We start from the raw sequence: 15584 nt of genomic DNA, 5'->3' as shown, positions 1-15584 counted from the left end.
ATGCCCCAAAAAACGTTTTAAAAAAAAGTAGCAGATCGACATGGTTATAAGTGTGCGAAGTTGAAAGTAAATCGTACCATCCACTAATGAGATAATCAATAATGTGTAATTTCTAGTTTAAGTGGTAAAGTTAATGTACTTCCCCGTAGTGACCAAAAGAAAATATTAAATTTTAAGTTTTCTACGTATTTTTAACTTTTTCGGATTCCGAAAGACTTCAAAAATCGAATTCAGTGAACATTTAATATTGATCGCGAACTCACCTGTTACAACTGTAAGCGAGAAAAAGTTGAGTTGAAAACGTGGTTACGTTGGCAGTGCTGGCTAATATCTATGATTTTATATCCGTCAAAGTACGCATGTTTTGTAGTATCCCAGGCCAGGTTTCGGACTTTAAGCCATCATCAGAGATAACAGATTAATCGGTTTGGTGTAGCGATTTCGTTCTTCACTTCCGCAAGTGTAACGCGAGACGGATTAGAAATTAAGTGAAGTCGAAATCTCCACCCCCAGTAGGTAAGAAATGTAATAAACAGAAGGTATACTAAACCCGCATAACATATATGTATTTAACTCCAGTTGATTTAGTATATTTTCAGTATCTCCAATTCACTCTTAACCAACACAGCTCAATGAATCTTATCGAATCTTTCAATGAATCTTATTTGAATCGTTCATTGAAACTTACTTGAATCTTTCATTGAATCCAATAGTTGAACGCTTTTCGCTAGTTGGTGGATTGGATTCTCTGTTTTCGCTTATTATAAGTTTAATTAAATATTTAGCCGATGAAATTCTATTATTTTAAAATAATATCAAATATTTGGTACTCACCATCGGCTAGCTCAGATTGTCCTGTAACAGAAAAAATAAATAAAAATTAAGTTTTATTTAATCTAGTTTTATTAACCTAAACCAAATATCAAATTTGAATTACGTAGGATTTCAAAGTTTAGAAATTACAGTCGACAGACGACTTACAGACTTCACACAAACTCATACACACCATTTTGAAATGAGACTTTTCTTTTAAGTAGGGAACCATTACAGTGAAGACTCAAAATCAGCACGATTGCAATCTCTTACCTATTATAATAAAGAAGTAATTAATGTTAGCAACTATTACTAGGGGCGCTAGTAGCTAAAGGATGATGCTTTGTGAATATTACACGTTTTCCTAGGTACCATTAAATTCAAAACTAATATTTTTTGTACTTGGCCTTTATTAATATTAAAGTACCTTCTATCTTCTAAGCTAAAAAAGCTAAGAAAAGTTATTTTTTTTCTCTCGTTAAATAAAAGCTTTAGAAGGTGATAAGTATTTTTAATGCACAAGCTTGAATCTCATAATATTTGACAAGCTAAGTGTAGACAAACTTTTTTTTTGCAGTCAGTAGAAAACCTTCAGAGAAAAATTTTTCTCTGCCCTACTTTGCGTTTTTCATTTCTTTTCCTTTAAGCATAATAAAGACTTGGGAAAAGCGTACTTTTTTAAGACTAATACTTGGCCAGACATAAAGTATACTACTTGTAAATCTAATGAAATTTTTGTCCACTTCTGGCCGTCTTTGGTGAGATCACTTTTCTATCCATCCAAAGCACTTCTTCTATTTTTTTTTTTTTTTTAGTCAGCGTAATTCCCAGAAGAGCACTTTCGTATCAATTTTGAATTCTACTTTTGGCAAATTTTGGAGAAAAACGATTAAAGTGGTGCTTTGTACAAAAGTTCAATCCCAGGATTGTCTTTGTAGCAATCAGACAGAGGTGATTGTGAATTCACGCACTGAAGCGAAGAATAAAAAGTATCAACCCTTTTTGCTTTTTGTGCCACAAAATCAAACGTTTAATCCAACATGGCTTCCATAACAGGATGTTATATTTGCGTCATTTCCTTAAACCTCTCTCATCTCTTATGCTTGTATTTTACATTGTCCATATTTGCACAATAAATAAACAAGTGAAACAAAAAATCGATACAATATATCGATATCTATTGTTACCCGTATATGGGATATTGTATTGTCGTTTTTTTTTTGTGGTGATAGCCCTAAATGCACCTCTACAACCTCTAAGGCAGTGATTCTCAACCACTGGGACGCGTTTTGAAGTGTGCCGCCAAATTTTAGAAATGCATACAATAAAAAAATTATATATTAAATGCAGAAGACGATATGAGAGTAGCATTATCATTTATACCACCAAATATAAACGAAATTATCAAAAAAACATCAAGCTCAAATTTCTCATTAAAAGTATTCTTATTATTAACTTGTAATTAATCCTTTAATAAACATATACTGTTGTTTTTTGTAGTACAATATTATTTTATTTTATATCGAAAATAAACATAAACTATTTTACACTGGGTATTATGGATAAGTAAAATACTTTTAAACTTATCTTATTGTTAGTGTACCGCCAAATTTTGAAATTGTTAAAAGTGTGCCGCCACGGCAAAACAAAAAAGGTTGAGAGAATCACTGCTCTAAAGCAAATAGTTGGACCTAAAAGTCAGATAATAGAGTAATTCATTCGTTAAGATCTTGAAACCGAAATTGGGAATTCCATGTGTTTGTGGAGGAATAACCGTTAGAAATGAATAACCCTTAGAAGTCGGAAGTGAAGTATGTTGTGATTGGTTTCCCTATGGATATTCTCACTAATACGAGACAAAAATATTTACGGCAGTGAGAAGTCAAGGCTATTGTCTTAAAATGCGCTTAGCTGAATATGTGGTAAATAAAAATCTATTTTGGTTTAAAGAGATGTCAGAGTTATGTAATAAATATAATAGTAACGTCAATAACATATACTAAAGTTGTGACTCTGTACATAAATTGTTAGATTTTATGAAAATAGATTTTCAAAATGGATTATCATGTAAAAGGGCTGATTCAAAATTTTATAAAATTTACAAAGATCTAAATTTGCAAGAAGCAAGTAAAAGATATATCTGTGTTGAGAATAAGCTAGGGTTCATGTCGCTTATAATGAAGATTAGAGGGGAGATGTTATCATTAAATTACTCTGTGACCTCGGACAGCTGATCGGCTTTGTAATATGTCGGCTATAGAGGATACTTATCATTTTATTACCGTTTGTCCAGTTCTGAATGGTTTTCGGCGGGAAATGCTATGGGATGGATGTAATGGACAGGGCTCAGTTTCTATTGTGTCTCAATGGTAACCACTGGCAGGGCATTATACAAATTATACAATATTAGCACTGAAGTTCAGGAGGGAATTGGTTTTTGAGTTTAATTATTAAATTTTTGTATTCAGGGAGACTTTTGTTTTAATATCAGCAACATCTGGGCAGAGGGACTGATGTCCATGCCTATATTGTTTGTGATGATGTGTAATAGTGTTGTAAACATGATTATTATTATTAAGTCAAGGCTAGAAGTGGGTGGCAAAGAATGAGGGAGCCGACAGGAGGATCTCTCCCTAGTGCCAAAATAATAGATGTAGAAAGGCTGGACGGAAACCCAGATCTAGCAGAATTCTACTCATCTGACTACTTAAATCTACTCCACCTTCACTACACAAGCCACGATTCCATACTAGCTTAGAATCATCTTTCAAATGATTTACATAAATTCTGTCAGCAAGTGTAGTGCGTGAGAATAACGGAAGTGAAGTCAAAATGTCTACGCCAAACTACCTCTGATGATGGAAGAAATTCGGACACCGATCAGGGGTGCAAAATAAATTCTTTTACAATTAAATTAGTTAAACTAAGTTAGCGGGATCAAGAATTATTAGAATACAGTTCTGGTGTCATAATCGTAATATGTATATAATAAACAAAATATAGCGTAGATAATATATTTCATCAAGTTATGTATAGCTCTTTGCCGCAATGATTTTTATTCGTCATATTTTTTTTTTTTTTTAAGCAACATACTTGATAGAATTTTGAAAATTTCTACAGGTGAGAACAGGTGCGTTAAGTAGGTCATTGTTGGTATGAAAATTTCACTAATTCACAAATAACCTATCGGCAAATATAGAGAAGCCTAAATATGCTCAATTGAAGTCAAAAAACCACCAATTCAGCTGATTAATTCACTATTCAATCCAAGTTTAGATGATGAAGTTGAACAGATTTGACGTTCCAATTGTCCCCAAAAACTGTCCATTAAAAAAAAAATTTAACCATTGTGAACATTTACAGATTTTATCGATTACAGTAAATAATTTAGCGATAATGCATGATTTAGTTTTCCACTTCGATTAAACCAAATACGGACTAAAATTACCAAATATTTAAAATAAAAAATACATACAATACATTCAATTTTTTTCTTGACTATTTACAAGCGAACGTTCATTATTTATGGTAACTGCGTTAATTTATTCAGTACATTACATCTCTAATCAATGGTCTGTCCTAAAAATGTAAAACTGAATAGAATTTATTTCACTTGAAATACTATTTTTGGGTAAATATTCTGCAACCCCATTCGTTAATAATGTTCGTTGTGAAAATTCCACCATCCGGTTACTCAATATTATAATAAGCTTCCCTTTAAACTCTATCAAAAAATTTAAATATTCCCAGAGATGAAGCTCAAAACCAAAATAAAAGACACACACATATAGACACACAACGTTATCAGTTTTCGTAGCCATCAAGTTTCATAACTAAAACGAATTAAAAAAAACAAAAAAAACAAAAAAAAACTTTTAGAGAAAAATACTCAAAATTGTGAGACCTGCAAAGCTATGAAGTATATTGTGATACTGGGTTCGATTCTCGGTCTTCAGCCTAGGATTTTATTTAATGGTTAATATGAGAAATTTATAGTAAAGTATGTTAGGTGGTTATAGGCTAGACCCGCAAAGCTAAGATTTATTGCGGTACTAGTCTATATTCCCAATGGTTAATACGAGAAATTTATAGTAAAGTATGTTAAGGCGGTTATAGGCTAGACCCGCAAAGCTAAGATGTATTGCGGTACTAGTCTATATTCCCAATGGTTTATATGAGAAATTTATAGTAAAATATGTTAGGCGGTTATAGGCTAGACCCGCAAAGCTAAGATGTATTGTGGTACTAGTCTATATTCCCAATGGTTAATATGAGAAATTTATAGTAAAATATGTTAGGCGGTTATAGGCTAGACCCGCAAAGCAAAGATGTATTGTTGGTTTTGTGGGTTCGATTCTCCCGGTCTTAGGCCTTGGATTTTATTTAATGGTTAATAAAAGAAATTTACAGTAAAGTATGTTTGCTATTCCCTTCCTTCCACGTCACCTAATTGGTATTTGGACATAAAGCCTGCTTCAAAAAATAGTCAATTACTTTACTTTTACATTACTTTTTTACTTAAAATTGAAAATTAGTCTTGAGAGAATTTGCATTTTTAAGGGGTTAATGAGAAAGTGTCATTTATGGTATTTCTCTCGCTAAAGTGCCACGATATAATAATGTCCGTTTTTAACAGCTTAAAAATGTTTAGAATCTCATATAGGCTTTGCGAGAAGTTCAAACTTAAAGGAAATAAGCTAAAAGGAAATGCAAGTTTCTAATGCTTCCGATTTTGTTTTTTTTTAAATGGCCCTAACTATAATTATTAATAATAATACGCTCTTTTTATTGATTTATTTATTTATTTTTAAAGAAAGGCATTTAAATGAACAGAAAATAAATAAATAAGAATTTTCTACAGCTTGGAAACATCCGCCCGCCGGAAGTAGATGTTTCAAAACATGCTATGACATGCATAATCTCGTTCTTCCTTGTTTTTTACTTTAGTTTAAGAACAAATCATAAATAAAACAAACAGACCAGCTAGGAAATATATTTAAGGCAAAATAGACAAAATAAAGGACAGAAAAATATAAATATAAAATAAAAAAATTTACAACCGTTTCAAAAATTGAACTTCTGGACAAATTGGTACCAATATTGCCTTGCGGAGCTAGCAAAATCAATAAGACCATTATAACTCAAAGAACGGAGAAGAACACCCAAGTAGACGAGCCAGAATGAGAACGAACATTGAGGTAACGCACACGACATCCACCGGAATTGCAGAAATTGAGCTATAATTATTAAACTTGGAATGTTAATTGTTATGTGATGATAAAACTATTGCTTCCGTTAAAAGCTGTCAATATTAGTTAAAAAGGAGTCAATGCCGGCGGAAGTAAATGATTCTCAAAATTGATTTATTTTTTTTTTTTAATAAAAAAAACATTGTCTACACTAATTACTTAGCATTTTACCATTTCCGCTTCCATTACTCCCTGTCCTACAACAGCTGTTGGTAGCGAAGACAGATATATGACACTAAGTTGATGTGATGTTCCTGACAGATGGTTATCCCCAGGGAGTGTAAGGAACTCCTCTTCCCGTGGGTTCTGTTAGCTACCATTATTGAATTACTAATATCCTAATGTAACTACTTCTTTCACAGTTTTTTCTCTCTTTTACTGAGTAAGAGAAGGTACTATTATCGTGAATTTTCCGATTTCCAGTTTTCATTAGAAAAAAAAATCCATTTTCTGATACCCTGAGCCGGAAAAATTGTTTCTCTCATTAACCACACTTATCTTAAAAACGAATAATAGCAAAAAGTATCATCAGGTTCAATGGTTGAGTTCAATATAATCGGTAAATCTAAAATTTCTGCATCTTTTCGGTTCAAAATTACTGTTAAGTTTGGGACTAATATTTCTGAATTGCAACGAGATCACTTTTGGGGTATTTCGGAGGGGCCTGAGAATGTGGGCTTTGAAGGAAGTTAGTTGGACTCAAGATACCTTAAAAAAGATCCTGTTAAAATTAAAATTTTAAATCTTATATTTGTCTTTAACTAATTGTACAATCTCTCCAAAGAAAATGGAAAAAAAAAAATCAATTTACCTTAATCCTTTGATGACCTGTCTTTTGTAGCCTAACATCTCACTGGACACTTGACACAATTTAAAAGAAATTATTATCAATAATGTTACTCGCATTAATTTTAACAAGCGGAATTTTTGAATAACCGAATTTCTTGGTTATGCGCACAAGTTACAAAAAGCATTCACTAGTAATTTAAATAGAAAAATACACAACCCGAAACAAAAAGCACTTCCGGAATTTTAACACTTCCGCAACAACTGCAAAAGAAAAAAAATGGACATAATATTAAATGTATGACACAGAAAATGGAATTGAGAAACACATTTTACATGGAAATTTGAAATTTCAATTTGCGCAAGATGTTCGCTAAAAATTTAATGAAATGGCCTTTCGGCTAGAGCTTAACTCACCCCAAACGCCCAGAAGTGCCATTAAGCAAATTTTTCTTTCAGGAAAATGTTTCTAAAGAAGAATCGTAGATCTACTTCCGGTTTAAAGAAAAGTCGTTGGAGCCGATTTTCAAGAATAATTTCCCAAAAACAAATCGATAAATCGATTCAGTGAAGTGACACTTTTTCGATTAGCTGATTTTGTCTCAGCTGATTTTGTTGAAAAGCTCGTATTGTCGGATTTGATATTAGTACGTACCTTATATCAGCTGTCTAATTTGAACATCAGGCAATTTTTATACGTGTATGTTTTGATATAGTTATGTCGAGAACATATGTTAGTGTTCACAAAAATATGACGTTTTTATTTCCGATGAATCCAAAAAAAAATAAGCGAGTCTACAGAGTTTTGCTTTAATTAAAGCCTCATTTTTTTTCAAAATAAATTCTTCACGATCTTGAAATTAAAATAGTATGAAAAACAAGTACTTTTTTCTGCAACCATGTAGGGAAGTTCTTATTACTCAATTAAAATCAGCTGTGTAATGCCCAACTTCCCACACTAGTGGGGAAAAATTCCCATTAGTGTCACTTTCCTCACTAGTGAGTGGAAAAACTTTATTGTGCTTCCTTGATCAAAGAAGTTTTGTTATTATCATAAATATTTTCTGTAAAACTTTAATAAGCTTATTTAACGTAACTAAATAATTAAAAAACGAATATTAAAAAATAAAATAAAAATTGAAAGGAATATAGAAATAAAAATAATACTTTAATAAATAATTAGATATTTTTAATTATAACAGTTAAAAAGGTTATAGTGTTACCTTATAGAAATTTAAAATGGATTCTAGTGATGCCTGTTTAGAAAACACTCCTCCATCAATAAAAGAAACAGCAGAAAATGTAATAAGTGATGTAAATACGTAAGTAATGTAAATAATTGTAATATAACAATAAATGTTTATAATAAATAAATTACTTTTTGTAGACTGTAAAAATGAAATTTTTAATTTTTTTAGTTAATAAATCTAATGGTTGCAGAAAAAATATAATATTTAACTCGAGTGTTTAGTATTTTCCTCACACAGGGGCAAACCCCGCCTCGCGTGAGGAAAAGTACTACTTTCCACACTTGTTAAATAAATAACCATTTCATACTAATTTAATTATGGAATCTATTCTTCCATATTTTCTTCTTCTGTTTTTTTTTTCGTTTCTAGATACACATATTATATTTAAATAGTTTTCCCTTTGTATTCCAGATGTTCTAGAATGTCCCAAAGAATTCGACGGATGGACATGTATAAATTCTACGGCAGCCGGCACAGTTGCACATTTCCCTTGTCCATATTTTATATTTGGCTTTGATCCTACACGTAAGTAGTTTCTTTTTTTATATTCAAGACAATTTTATTTCATATCTTAACAAAAAAAGAAAAAAGAAAGCCAACCTTAGGGGGCATTCCTCAGAACAGCTTGAGGAAATATTGGAATTCTCCCTAAGGTTGGCTTGTAAAGAAATTTTTATTGGCTTGTAGTAGAGATAGAGGTTTTTCTGCTTAGCATCATAGAGTATGCCACAATATGTTGGACTTAAAATAATCAATTGATAAGCATTGAATGAGTTTTAAGTTTTTTGTATTAAGCACCAAGGTCCTGGAAATCTTTGAGTAAGTACACCACCATTTTCACGGCGGAAAACTCGCGTTTACTGCCGGAATTTCAGGAGGAAAATACGAACTTGCGTTTTGTGCAGCCCTTCCTGCCCCCGTAAAAAAAAGCATGAATTATCGTACCATCACATTGGAAGACACATACTCGTATTAGCCGTATCACTTCAGAAATCGATTAACGCTATAAAATTAAAAATGGAGAAATGCTAAGAAATAATGTATATATATATATATTTTTTTTTAATTCTTATTTTGTAATTTACAATCTGTATACAATGAGTAAACGTGATGAGTACGATGAACTGGTGCGGGAGGAGAGCAGGAGGAGAGAAACTACCAAGCGGTAGCACTCTCTATAGGAGAAGGATGACTAGGTCTTCAGACTGAAGACGCAGGGCCATTGGCGATTCAGTCGGCAAGGAGTATTGTTAGGAATGTCAGAGGAAGCGAGAGACAGTACAAGAAGATTAGAGCTAGTCGAGAGAGCAGTATAGTACTGCGATTCAGTCGGCGAGTAGGATTGTTAGGAATGTCAGAGGAGGCTGAGAGACAGTACGAGAGGATTAGAGCAAGTAGAGAGAGATAGCAGTATGGAACTTAAATATATTTAAATTCAAATAAATTTATCGTTATCATTTAGCGACTGCTACTGAATTTGAGTTGAATTATTGCAACAGTTTATATTACTCGTAGAGCACTGAGTTAATCAAAATGGCTTCTGAAATGTATTATGGAGTATGCAGGATTTTAGACTGTAAGATCCTGTAGGTATGTTTGGAGTTAGATGGTTTGGTTAAGCCCCAACACTTCTGCTCCCGTATGATATGGATCGGTCTTAACAGCGTCTTGTGGATTGTTAGTTTGTGAGTCTAATCAAGTAAATAGCTTAAAGCGTCTGTTCACGTCTTGTCGTTTCTGTCGAGTATGTGGGTAGCAGACTGTAATCTAGAATAGAAAGATCTAAACAATATTAGTTTATTTTTTTGCAATAACTAGGACTAAAATTGAACCGTAAACTGAAGGAGTTAGTGTACAGATATGTGGGCGGTGCTTGGACTAAGACTTGCTGAAGTAGCGAAACGGCTGCCACTTGTCACAACTATAGCCTACAGGCTGACTAAATTTAGGCTACAGCTATTAGACTGATGAAATGAACACTGGTGGGCAAATACTATTGGCTATTTAATAAATTTTGAAGTCCAACTGTTGGTCATCATGATCTGTCATTACAACAAGGGGAACCAATAATTGATTCGGTTATATTTAGAAATTAATTATACAATCCAATCAGAAACATTGTTTTGCTTAGGCAAAACATAAATTGACTATATTTCAAATGAATATTCCGCGGGAACTCAGATATGTATAGATATGCATTATGAAATCACTGGTATTCGCTACTGCAATTATCTCTTCACAATAACATTACCATTACCATTACTAGAATAAATAAGGAAATAAACCAATCAGATGCGAAACATCATCCAGTTGGTCTTTATTTTGGCGCATTTCATTGGCAAGGTGAACAGTTCTCGGCTGTGCGTAGAGATGGCGTTGTTATCAATTATTTGATTCATTTGTTATGTTTGGTTTGTTGGTACGTTGGTAGTTAGAATTTTGAAAAAAAGTCGTGCGAGTGATCGCATTTTTCAAATTAAATTTTATTAAAAATAAAAATAAAAAAATACAAAATCAGGTAAAAGTTTTCCGTTTTCATTAAATATATTTCCGTTTTTCACACACCCAACGAAATATTGCTTTGAATTTCTTATCAATTAGTTGAATCATTTACCAGCTTTTACAGCTAATGGTATACTTTGAATGTTCTTTGTATTGACCATGAATGCCCCCCTGCCTCTAACCAACTCTTTCAAAGCTCTAAGTTCACTACACCGCGTAGTTTATCTGAAATCTAGTCCCGTTTTATCGGAAAATGCTGGATAAGGAGACTCTTTATCCAATTTAGTAGATTTAGTGAAAAGTTGTTTTAAAAACGGAAGTTCATCTTATAATTTTCCTGGAATAATTTTAAAGTTTACTATTAGGTTGGGACGGAAGCTAGTATTCAGAGTATATAATTTAAAAATTGTGTAAATTAACAACGAAATAAGCATCATTAGCTTATCATTGCCAGCCAGAATTAAATCGATTTATCCGATTGTGGTGAAAATTTAGGCATCGAGATTTTAAGAATTGGATGAACGGTATTTATCATAGTCCTCATTGGAGAAGATTTGGCCTCAAGAAAGTTATCCAGTTGCTAGGAAAGGTGAAGATCCGATAGCGAGAGATCTGGAGAGAATAGAGGATGTGACAGGATTATTATCTCGAAACCCATTTTGTAAAACACACACACACACACACACACACACACACACAGACCACTTCACCATAAGTTATGGATTAACTCAGATTCTTACTGGGCATGGGAAAATGGCACATTATTTATTGAGATTCGGTATTTTGCAAAATTCGTCTTGTGGATGCGATTCTTTTTCAGCCCAGACAGTTGATCACCTGCTATGGGATATGGGATTGCGAATGCCTCCTGTCAGCGAGACGGCTGCTCATGCAGAATGTCTTAACGCAGGGCGAGAATTGGCCACCCAACAAGGCTGTTTTGCTTCAGCCGCAATTCTTCCGGCATTTCAACTTTTATGTCAGGAGTATGCTCGAGTTTTTGTATAGGGGTCAATAGTGTGTAGATAATGGTACAAAAAAAGAAAGAAATAAATAAATATATATATATATATATATATATATAAAAAAAAAAAAATAATAATAATAATAATTACTATTGAAAACAATTTCCTATTGTATTTGCCAATCAGATAGTAAGCTAACTTCGTCACTGTATTGAATGTCCGCCATGATTTTGTTTGCTTAATTTATCGAATCTTACATATAATTTAATTTTCTACAATAGCCATGTTTTAATTATATTATGTTATGCCCGTGGTTTTGTGTTTATATAAACGTTAGTTGTCATATTTGAATTTGTACTGTTATTTGTTAATTTCATGTAGTGCTCAAATGAGCGGAGCATGATGGAAATAAAGGAATTTTCTAAAAAAAAAAAAAAAAAACACACACACACACACACAGAGAGAGAGAGAGAGAGAGAGGCTACTTCCTGCCTCACAGAAGGCAGGAAGGATCGTCACATTTCAGAGCAGTTTCTGATACTGGGCAATGCTCTCTGTACAGTTTCGTTCGTAAAAAGGAGCACACAGCTTCGATTAGAAACAAAGGCTTCTAAGCGTGCTTCTTCGTTTGTAAGAGATTCAGTAAACCCAGACATATGCACAAACTAATTTTCTAAAAGACCAGTAAGAGAAGGTTAAAAATATAAGATGCAATTTCTGCCAAAGATGTAAAAGATAAAAATATCCCCAAAAAAGAAAAATTACTTTTTACAAAGGAAAATCTAAAATTAAATAAAAGACATAATAAACCACTTTTCCTTTACCATTACTTGGAATCTCCTTCACACGTAAGTCCTAAAACAAAAAATCATAAGTAGGCAATTAATTTATGGAGGAAAAGCAATTTTCTTTTCTACTATTTTCCACGCGAAATAAAACTGTACCGGAAATAAAGGATAAAAGGAAATCCTTTTAAAGAAAAGTGGCTTAACATCCTTTTATTTTATATTTAAAGGTACAACATTTTTAGCTGGAAAATATTCCTTATTGAAAGGATTAATCCCAATTTATTACGGTATGTGGACAGATGTAATTACTGCCATCCCTTGTCCATCTCTCTCTGTCTTACATCTTTCATATAATTTGATGGGGATCTTCTTTTACGGAATTATGAAGTATTTAATTATTTTTAATTAATGAATCTTGCTCTCTCTCTCCCTCTCACTTACACACGCACACTACTCCATTCAACCCTTCTCTTTCTCTCTCTTTGAAAGGCGTCAAAAAGAAAATTAAAACGAATTATTGATGTTTTACCAATATCTTGTTTGCAAACACTTCGAGGAAAAAATTAATAAAAGATCCATTCTAGGGTCATTTCATTACTTTCTGCTGTCTCACATAGAGGGAACTTAACTACGATTATCTGGATTTACAGGAAATATTCGTGTTGAGATAAGGGTGCTCAAGAAAGTACTCAAAGAAATAGAGGAACAGTTTAAATTTGGGGAAGATAATGTGGTGGATTTATATCTCTAGTGGGACCATCTTCAATCATAATGGTATGTTTGGACATCTTACCTATTAAAGAGTCCCTTATACGCGCTTAGTCCGATCAAATTCAAGAAAGATGAGCACAAGAATCAACCCGACCATTGTTCAGCGTTCGCAGAGGATATCTCCTTTAACTGAATCCAGCTGAACTTGTCTAAAACCAAGACGCTGTGAATGCTAGGAAAAATAAGTAAGCCTAAACGTCTGATACATGTTAGCGATCTAATCCAGTTCATGGGCCTCTTCAGTGCTCTGAAGTACCTTTCCTTGTATAAAAGCAGAGGACTTAAATTCTTAAAAGAACTAAATATTTTGCCAACTGAACAACTTAAACCGGTGGCTTCATCACCGACAGACAATAAATGGTACTTGTAAGACAAAAAAAAAACGGAAGTGGAATTTCTGTGCAGACTTTCCAGCTGACTTATTGATAATTTTTTATTTTATTATTATATTTGAAGGAGTCTAAAAGACGAATTTACATTTATAGCAGGAAAATCATAAATATTGGAATGTCTCTCTCTATCGAATATTTAGCTTCGATTACAGAATTGAAATAAAAACTTAGTTAATAATAATAAAAATATTATTTCGCAGTGTGTCCATTTTATTAGATAACTTCTCTATTAAGACTATGTCGTCACAATAACAGTAATAAATATAAAGAAATAGCAGAAAATTCTAATGAGTCAATGACCTTAGAGTCTATTAAAGAAGAAGCAAATAATAGAACAGAGTTAGGTGAAGTGGAAGACCAAAATAAATAAAAAGAAACAGTAAAAGAAGGACACAATAGGAACACAAAATGGTTCCCGCTAACTTACGTCAAGTAGAGAGAGAGGGAGAGACAGAATCGAACAAGTAATTGGTAAGAAATGAAGGTGAAGAAGTTGAAAAATAAACTCAAAACTTTAGCTAATGTGAAGTCTAGACGAAGTCAAAAATGGTAGGTACCTCCAATAATAAAATGCATCGACTAAAAGGTATCAAATGCATCAAGAACCAAACACGAGATCTGATGTCCCAACTTAGGCCTACTTAGATGACCCTTACAATTATTGGCAGTATTGGTAATCATAAATTATCAAGAATTAACTTGACCCAACTTCGTCACCAGGTGTTCGAAATCAAATATCATACGCAATTAATCATAATGATGAATTGCGTAATATATTATGGTATTGTATTAGTTTGAGTGTACATTGTTTACTTGATTAGAGTGCAAGGGTCGACCCGCGACCATGAAACCGCGACTCTGAGAGACTCTATTGTGGCACCCTCTAGAGTAGTGCACACTAGAGAACTGTTGGTTTATTTAAGGGTCTCAAGAGGGACACCTGGGCCAAATATGAAGAAAGAAGTAACCGGAGACCGTACTGGATCAAGTAGTATTAGGAGATGGTCAATAAAACGACTGTAATAACCACAACGTCGACAAAAGTTGACCAATTCGAACAAGAATTTGATCGAGTATAGGCCTTGTCTTTCATCCGGACGGTGGAAGCTGTACAAGTGGCTGTTACGTCAGAGTACCCTAATTTGATCCGTCATATTTTGAATTGGACGAACTAGTGAGTGGGTATTTCCTTCCACAAATAGCCGAACCCCCTGAGCAGTCCATTTTATAGAATACGAGTAGAATAGAATAGAAAATAAATTTATTATTCTGGGGCAATTGTCCCCTAAGAATAAATACAGGTACAAATAGAGGCCTTAATAGTTTGGCCTGTGATTAAACAGAAAATATACGTAAGTATTTACAAAAAGTGAATAAAAATAACAGCAGAAATTAAGGAAATAAATTAAAACAATTAGAATTTCGGAGGAAGCTGAAGAGAAAGTAGATAACTGAATAGAAGGGATTTAAAGATAGATAGGGTAGGAGCATGGCGGACAGATGATGGCAAGGAGTTCCAGAGAGAGGTAGCACGTATTAGGAAGGACTTGTCAAAGGATGAGGTATGGTGAGAGGGAATATAGAGATCGGATGAGCGAGATCTAGTGTTACGGGAATGGATGGAAGATTTAAACTTAAGGAGTTGAAAAATATAGGAAGGCCTTTGAGACTGGATGACTTGAAAAAGGAAAGAAGCAAAAAAATATTGGCGGCGATAGACAGGAAAAAGCCACTTCAACTCATCGTAGTAGTGCGAAATGCGGGAGTCTCTGTGGAATGCTGAAAATAAATCTTATGAAGCAGTTCATGGAGGCGCTTGAGCTTAGCTTCAATATCACCAGAAAGACCGCGCTATACACTAAACAACCATAGTCGAAATGGGGGGAATATAAGAGAGGAAACTAGGAGTTGCCGGATCCTTAATTGGGAAAAAGGTGACGGGAACTATTAAACTGCTTTAGGATACGGATGGAACGATGAGAGATTTATACTGCCCTAAAGTCCAACAAAATTTAAAGAAATTACGTTTTGGAAAATCTTTTGAGTCAAATTAAGAGGTGATGATAGC

The 15584-nt window shown here is 33.4% G+C and overlaps 1 protein-coding gene across 6 annotated transcripts in view; it reads left to right on the top strand.

Moving 5' to 3' along the window:
* The window catches only part of LOC141454879 (calcitonin gene-related peptide type 1 receptor-like), a 213724-nt gene that overhangs the window by 175107 nt on the left and 23033 nt on the right, over nucleotides 1-15584 (top strand). For all 6 annotated transcript variants that reach the window (XM_074129568.1, XM_074129569.1, XM_074129563.1 and 3 more), the window contains exon 4: nucleotides 8510-8623. In XM_074129568.1, the coding sequence (XP_073985669.1) occupies nucleotides 8510-8623 (114 nt within the window). The remainder of the gene's footprint in view (nucleotides 1-8509; nucleotides 8624-15584) is intronic.

Source organism: Rhodnius prolixus, unplaced genomic scaffold, assembly GCF_049639745.1.
Source record: "Rhodnius prolixus isolate KJV_2025 unplaced genomic scaffold, Rpr scaffold_15, whole genome shotgun sequence".
NCBI lineage: Eukaryota > Metazoa > Arthropoda > Insecta > Hemiptera > Reduviidae > Rhodnius > Rhodnius prolixus.
Note: the sequence above shows the minus strand (reverse complement) of the source record. Positions and strands in the feature narration are given on the sequence as shown.